We start from the raw sequence: 8,286 nt of genomic DNA, 5'->3' as shown, positions 1-8,286 counted from the left end.
TTCTCTCCATTTTATGTAAAAAGAAATTAAAGCTAATGCAAATGATCTTTCAAACAACCCTGTCAGGACAGCAGAACATATATTAATCCCATTTTGTGAAGATGAGAAATGACTCCCAATTTTCAAAAGACCCGCTCACTTCCAGGAAGATGGTGATCAGTAGAGCCAGAATTATTAGAGCCACTCTCTGACCTCTACTTCAGTACTGTTTTCACTGTACCACACTGCCTCTGAAGTAAGGTTAATATTGCTATTTTCAACAAATGTGTAAATTCAAATGTTTTACATTGATATTCCTAAATATTAAAAAGAAAGGATTCCTTTTTTATTTTGAGAACAAAGGCATAACGGATTTACCCCACCCCCAAAATAAAACATTAAAAGACTTTAAATCTGAAAATCTTGCTTAGTGGATGTTTCACAAAAGTTCAAAATTTACATAAAGAAAATGTAAATGCCAAAATGCAAAAATCATTCCTCATTGGCAAATACCAATTATCTTTCAAAAAAAGATACTATTTTGTCAATGTCTCCTGGCTAGAATATAAATTACAAGGCAGAGATTTTACCTAGTTTGTTCAATGTATCACCTAGAATCGTGTACATAAAAGGTGCTTAGTAAATATTTACTGAATTAACAATTATAAATTCAAATAAAATCTACGTCATTTTCTCTGTGATAGATGCCACAGTGTTATACATAGGTATTAGCTTGAACCATATACAAAACTGCTGCTACTCAACTACTTTTCACCTACAAAGAGGCAATTTCATATGGTTCAACCTAATTGTTTTTAAAAAGCTTTCTGGAGTATAACATTACAAAGTAAAGAAGTAAACAGATATCGTGAAAGCTAAGACAGAAATGGAAAAATTTTTTCTCCTAAGAAAAATTTATTATACGAAAGCTGCCAAAGGCTTCAGGTCCTATGCTGAGATATTCTCAAGAATCATCTATGACGCTCCCACACTTTTAAAGAGGATCATGATTCACATTTTTTTGCATTTAAAATAACTCCCGTTTTGGTGTTTATGTACATATACACTCACAAGTGTAAATATGAAAAACATATTAAGAACATGGACTATATTTCTCTTTATTAGCTAATTCTGATTTAATGTAAATGTTCAAGTATCTAATTAGGTATAATTCTAACTATTATCAATGAGTAAAATAAATTCCAGTCTCCAGAGATCACATTAAAAAGCTAATCTGGGGGCTTCCCTGGTGGCGCAGTGGTTGAGAGTCTGCCTGCCGATGCAGGGGACACGGGTTCATGCCCCGAGAGGCCTGCGTACTGCAAAAAAAAAAAACAAAAAACAAAAAACTAATCTGGACATATTACCTTTTCCAATACACTAACACATCAGGCTAAAAAAGGTGACTGATATGTAGTTACTCCACATTTAATTTTCTTCATCATTAGAAATATACCTAACATTAATACATTTCTTTAAGTAGATTACTTCAAAAAGTATCATAGGAAAACCACACTTTAGTCAGTGTTTTACTGATGTCCTTTTCTTCTACATTTCCAAGAAAAACCCAGACTAATGTAGCTTTACTAATGTCCCTTAAAAGAGAGAAAGAGAAATATCAAAATATGTCCAAACAAATCTGCTTTACATTTCTAGAAATAAAAGAAAGTCACTTAAACATGACAGTTTCTAATTTTTATACATAATTTTGCCCATCTAGACCTTAAGATTACATAACTAACATTCCAAAAAATCACAACTTTTAAATATATATGAAATAAAGAAAGTATCTGGGTTATAAAAGATTTTAATATCAAATAAAGTATAATTTACATGATTAAAAGGTTTTGATTTCCATTCTACTTAGTGTAAGAAGCTGACAAAGTATAGTTTCTAAGTCAAATGATTTTTAGCTTCTCATATTTCAAATGAAATGTTAATGGCCTAAAACTAAACAATCTGCCATGAATGACAATAAGCAAGGGTAGCACATATCATCAGCAAGTTATCAAATGTCACAAGTTCATATTTTTCTTGTTTGTGATCCCCAAACTGGCAGCATTTTCATTTCATCCACTCTGTTCTTATGTATTTGAAAAGCAGGTGTTATCCATCTACCACATGAGCACTGTTCACCATACCAGTTGAAAGAACCCAACTTGGCATTGCATTTGGGGCAAAGAAGCTGAAATAAAATAAATGTGTTACTTCATTCATTCACTTTTATACAAAACAAATAATTATCTTTGGTAATATATGATATAAAAACAGGTAAGACATGGCTCATACCTTCAAGGAGTTGATGGTCTAATCAGTGAGATGTAATGGCAATTTACTGTAATAGATAGTAGGCTACAATAATTGTGTAAGAAGTATGTTGTACTCTGGGAGTTTAAAGGAGGAATAGATTAATTCCAGCATTAAGGGAGAAAAGTGAAGGTTGAGATGTGAAACAGAAGGTTTTGTGACTGTTTTGTGACCGTGGCACATGTGTTGACTTTTAAATCATCGACAAGCTATATAGAAAGTCTGGGCATAAAACTCAGAAACTAGAATTGATTACATAAATATCTTAAATTTTAGTTTGACAAAATATACCACATTCCTCAAAACAATTAAACATAGAGTTACTATACGATCCAGTAATTCCACTTCTAGATATATACCCCAAAGAGATAAAAGCAGGGACTCAAACAGATATTTGTATACCCATGTTCATAGCAGCATTATTCACAACACTCAAAGGGAGGAAGCAACCCAAATGTCCAGGGATAGATGAACGGATAAACAAAATGTGGGGCTTCCCTGGTGGTGCAGTGGTTGAGAGTCTGCCTGCCGATGCAGGGGACACGGGTTCGTGCCCCGGTCCGGGAAGATCCCACATGCCGCGGAGCAGCTAGGCCCGTGAGCCATGGCCGCTGAGCCTGCGCGTCCAGAGCCTGTGCTCCGCAACGGGAGAGGCCACAACAGTGAGAGGCCTGCATACCACAAAAAAAAAAAAAAAATGGGGTAGCCTATACATAAAATGGAATATTATTCAGCACTAAAAAGGAAGGAAACTCTGATACATGCTATAACATGGATGAACCTTGAGGACATTATGCCAAGTGCAATAAGCCAGTCACAAAAGGACAAATACATGTGTAATTCCACTTTATGAGGCACCTGGAGTAGTCAAATTCATAAAGACAGAAAGTAGAATGGTGGTTGCCAGGGCCTGGCAGGGGCAGTATGGGGAATTCGTGTTTAACGGGTATGGCATTGCAGTTGGGGAAGATGGTGGTGACGGTTGCACAACAATGTGAATGTTCTCAAGGCTACTGAATTATACACTTAAAAATAGTTAAAATGGTAAATTTATGTTATGAATATTTTACCACAATTTAAAAAAACCCATATTCACAATATATGTATGTCATTTATGCTGTACACCTTCAACCTATACACTGCTGTATGTCAATTATATCTCAAAAAGCTGAAGAAAAAAATGTATCACAAAGCTGAGATAAAAGCAACGGACTGGAGAAAATATCTGCAACATATTACACGAAACATTAACTCTAGACTATATAAAGAACTCCTACAAATCCATTAGAAAAAGACAAAACCCACAGAAAAATGGGCCAAGGACATGAAGGAAATTTACTGTAAAAGAAAATATAAATGGCTCATAAGTATATAAAGATGTTGGGCTCAGTAGCAGTCATGGAGATTCAAATTAAAACATTTTAGGATTAACATTTTTCATCTCACAGACTGACAGATTGACAAAACCTTACCAATTTTACAATATCCATTATGTCAAGGGTATGGGGAAATGAGTATATGCATTCAACATTAGTGAAAGGCAAATTTGTATGGGCATTGTTAATGTCAGCCCAGACTATCAGTAATATTTAAAATGTACACACTCCTCAAGCCAGGATTTCCACTTTTAGGTATATATTCTATAAGAAAATTCAAATAAGTGTACAAAGAAGTATGCACAAATGTGATCTAGAATATTTCACAAAAACGCCTTTATCTTGTGTTTTCCGGGTTAAATAAAAGCAGCAAGGGAATTTCCTGGCAGTCCAGTGGTTAAGACTCCACACTGGCACTGCTGAGGGCCCAGGTTCAATCCCTGGTTGGGGAACTAGGATCCCACAAGCTGCAAGGCACGCCCCAAAAAACAATAAACAAAAGCAGCAAGCCAAAAGCACAAGCCACAAAAGAAAAAAACAGACAAAGTGGACTTCAACAAATAATATCATCAAGAATGGGAAGTGACTGCTGTACAAGGTTTATTTGGTAGCGATAAAAATGGTGATAGCTGCAAAAACCTCCGTGAATATACTAAAAACCACTGAACTGTACACTTTCAATGGGTACATTATATGGTAAGTGAATTATACCTCAATAAAGCAGCATCATCTGAAACCATGGGTTTGAATATAGGGTACCTCTTTCTAGGCAAGACACTAACTAATGCAAACTAAGTTTCCTCACATATAAAATGTGAATAGATATGTGCTCGATTTTATAAAGTTATTGTATTCTTCAAATGAAATAATACAGTGAAAAGGTTTCATAAAATACTCACCATACAAACTTATACAAACTTTAAACATCATTATATCTTAGATTTAGAATATCTTTAGATTAATATCATGTAAACCTAAAGGAGAATTGTGGCTGTCACAGGATGCTCATATAGCTGCATTCTTTAGAATTAACAGGAAATGAAAAAAAATCTCACAACAAACATACAAAACTGAAAGATCAAGAAAACAAATACACAGAGCCAAAAGAGAAAAAAAGAAAGATTAAGAAGAAATTTAAAATCTAATTTTAAAATACTTGATTTGCCCTACTTCTTACAAAGTTCAAGTTTTGTTAAATATATTCTCATTAGTTTGTTAGTCTTAATTTGAAAAAATACAAACAATACCCTTAAAAGGAATTAATTAACTTAGACCAACAGCTTTCCACCAAAAGTGGTTCACTATTTTACAGCAGCTGGTTTTTATGTGACTAATTTATCTTTGATAAAATCTTATCTATATTAGAAAGATATTAAACTTTAGAAAGAAAGCAGTTAAGATGGAGTAAAATGCTAGTTAAGATATGGTTTAAAATGAAAGGAACAAAATATAGATGACATAATAAAACCGTAGAAAGTAAAATGTCTCACCTGTCCATCCATCACTCCCAACAAAGTGGATTCCATCCACTGCACAGGTTCAATGAAATAAGATGTACATTGAGCCTGACTCCCTGTAGTAAGCATGAAGGATGGTGTCATTCTCTTGTGGGCAAAGGCTATAGGACCACTTCCTTCATTATGATCCAAAATGCTAGAACTTCGAAATAAAGATCGCCTGCAACCCCCAAACAAACAAAAACATTAATGACTTGCAAAAGGATGAAAAAATAGATTAAATGTGCAGTTATTGCTTAGGGGGCAAATTAATATAACATTGATTATGCTACTTTAATTTTCAATAACTTCTACAAGTAACTGCATTACTTTTACTTTTAAGAATTCATATTCTTCTTGAAACCAGATTTGAATATGAAATTTCTGTATTATTCAATTAAACAAATTCCTCCTACTAGATTTTAAGAAACTGAAACTTTCAGTACTTTTCAGCTACTGAGACAAAATAAAATCTCCAGAGGATACAAAATATTTTACCTGCACTTTCTACATTTGTAGAGAACCCCATCTTTCAATCCTTGTGTAATGGCGGATGGGTCAACAGCAAAGAGTTCTTGAGGTAAGTTCTGCAATTCTACATGACACAAAATGTATCCATTTGTCAAAATCAACTCTGCATTTTCAGACAAAATTCAGCTAATGTCAAATTGAGGCAAGTAGTGCTAACTTCAGAAATTAAAAAATATATATATTCTCCATTGTTGAGAAATCAGGATGAGGTAGGAGGGCACAATGATCAAGCCCTTGGGTTCCAGGCACAGATTGCCTGAGTTCAAATTCAAGCCAGCCACTTACAAACCTTGTGACCCTGAACAAGCTATTTCTTGCTAAACCATGGTTTCAAAAGGAAATAAATACCTATCTCAAGGGATCGCTGGAAAAAGGGATAGTGCACCTGAAACATTTGGTGTCAGAGTAAACAGCATCTAGAAAGGACCAAACACATACGACCAATTATTACTCACCTGGATACTTCTCTGTAACCTTTTGTAAACGATACTGTTTATAAATTGCACTAGAGGTATCTACTTCACATCCCATTGCCTGGTATAATTTCAGTTGCCACTCAAACCCCTCATTCATCCTGCAAGGACAAACAAACATAGTTAATTTTTCTTTAAATAAATAAAATCACATCACAAAAGCAGAATTATTACTACGACAAAGAACTCACTTAGCCTCTGGTTTGATAGTCTTAAGGTTTTCATAGGCTTTTTCAAAGGTAAGTTGGTCAGTCTTCATCATAAAAGCAGTCATTACAGCCACACTTCGACTGACCCCTGCGTGACTGAAAAAGAAACCTTTAAAATATCAAATAGCAACAATTAAAAAAACCCAGCCCCCCACTAATGGTAAAGTTCAGGTCCACTTCTTGTCTGCTTCTTCTACTCAAATAAACCCTTTGCCTCTGAATTACTACTGCTGTACAAAAGAATTATTCCCTTATTTCCTTATTCATTTTGAACCATATGAAGGTATTACCTACTCAAAAATAATTACACTAATTTTTTTTAACATTTTATAATGCCTTCAGAAAAAATCTAAACTCCTTTGCTGGCTTTAAGAGCCCTGGAGATCTGATCCCAGACTTCTTTCCCTTTTATCACTACCTTATGTCCTTTATGTAATATTTAGAACAAATGCTGGCAGTAAAAGTGCTGGCTCAATAAGTGTAAACTATCGTTATTACACTCTTTTTGCCATTGCTATCACCTACTCCATCTTTCCCCTAGGAATGGCTTAGGGATCCTTTACGTCCTAACCAGTTTTTCTCTCCCCAAATTTCCCCTACATCAGCCACCCCGCCTCAAACAAAAGCAATGAAAATAATTTCCTCTGAAGTTTGAATAACCTTAACCTTTGTTAATCTCTTACTACACACCTCGCATCCTAGTCTGCATTACAATAATCTGGGTATGTGTGTGGCCTCTCGTGAACAGATTTAAACTCTGTAGGTGCAGGGACTGTCATTTACCTGAAGATTCCTCCTACCTCCGAAACAAAACTCAGCGGCTGCAGGATGAACCAACACAAACTGAATGAATGAAAGCCTGCACGCCATCAGGGGCCCGCCTCCTGCCCGATCCTCTCTCAGACACAAGCCTGTGCGAGAGGGAGGAGGAGAAGGTTCTAGTGGCCGACAGCCCCTTCGCCCTCTTCTGGGGCCTGGGAGAAGGGTGAGGGGGGCAGGCTGGAAGCGTGGCGGGGTTGCTCTCCCCACGGACCCGGCCACTCACCAATGCACAAGCACCGCGCGGCCCTCGGCGCGGGCCTGGCCGATGAAGGCCACGCACCGGTCCAGATGGCTAAGCAGGTCGGTCTCGGGTTTGTCCAGCGCTGGCACGAAGAGACTCCGTAGACCCTCGACCCCAGCCCCCGTGTTGAAGTCGGTCTCCTCCGAGTCGACCGTCAGCACAGCCGTGATGCCCGCCTCTCTCAGGTGGTCCGGCTCCGCGACTGCCGCAGCTCCACCCAGGAACAGCCCCGGCCGCACCTCCAGCATGTGCTCAGCGGAGCTGGCCCGGGTCCGGCTGCCGGCCGTGCGTTCGCATCCATGGCTCCCGTACTGAGGCTCCAACATGGCGGCGCCCGGAGGCCGGACTGAGGAGGGCCCTACCATCGAGTAGGGGGTCGGCTAGAACGTCCTTCATCTAGGACCAGCCGGCCTGAGTTGCGCCGCCGCTTACTCTTGGGACCACGTCGACCGCGGGACTGTGGATTTACTGGCGGAAGGTGACGTTACTGCGGCTGGGGCGGAGCTAAACCCCGTTCAAAACCGCTTCTGGACCCTTGTCTCTACCCGGCTCCTCCAACTTGGTGGGATAGGATGAACTAACGCTAATACAGGGTTTCTCAGGCTCTTAGTGTTGACATTTTCTGGATTTTCTGCAGGAGAAGAAAATGGACTCAAACTGAAATGATGGTCCCACCAACTGAATCAGCTGCATAATTTTATGCATTTGAAATAAAACATTTTTTCAATGCTTATGAAGCCATTTGTTTGTAGTTCTTCTCTTGGGACTATTTTTCCTTTTTTTTTTTTTCTTTTTGTCCCGTTTTTATTGGGTATGTGAATCTTTTCCTTGTTGATGTATACTGTTCTATAT

General features: G+C 37.8%; 1 protein-coding gene across 1 annotated transcript; it reads right to left on the bottom strand.

Moving 5' to 3' along the window:
* Nucleotides 1-1,768: 1,768 nt before the first annotated feature.
* LOC112403916 (dual specificity protein phosphatase 12-like) lies at nucleotides 1,769-7,912 on the bottom strand. Its single transcript, XM_024751648.1, has 6 exons — nucleotides 7,417-7,912; nucleotides 6,354-6,467; nucleotides 6,145-6,263; nucleotides 5,657-5,753; nucleotides 5,153-5,339; nucleotides 1,769-2,164 (listed from the first exon to the last, which is right to left on the bottom strand). Exons 1-6 carry the CDS (start codon nucleotides 7,797-7,799, stop codon nucleotides 2,003-2,005), a joined length of 1,062 nt encoding a protein of 353 aa, XP_024607416.1. The 5' UTR covers nucleotides 7,800-7,912; the 3' UTR covers nucleotides 1,769-2,002.
* Between the last annotated feature and the right edge of the window lie 374 nt (nucleotides 7,913-8,286).

This window comes from Neophocaena asiaeorientalis, unplaced genomic scaffold (genome assembly GCF_003031525.2).
Source record: "Neophocaena asiaeorientalis asiaeorientalis breed wild unplaced genomic scaffold, Neophocaena_asiaeorientalis_V1.1 scaffold156, whole genome shotgun sequence".
Taxonomy (NCBI): domain Eukaryota; kingdom Metazoa; phylum Chordata; class Mammalia; order Artiodactyla; family Phocoenidae; genus Neophocaena; species Neophocaena asiaeorientalis.
This window is presented reverse-complemented; position numbering and strand designations above follow the sequence as displayed.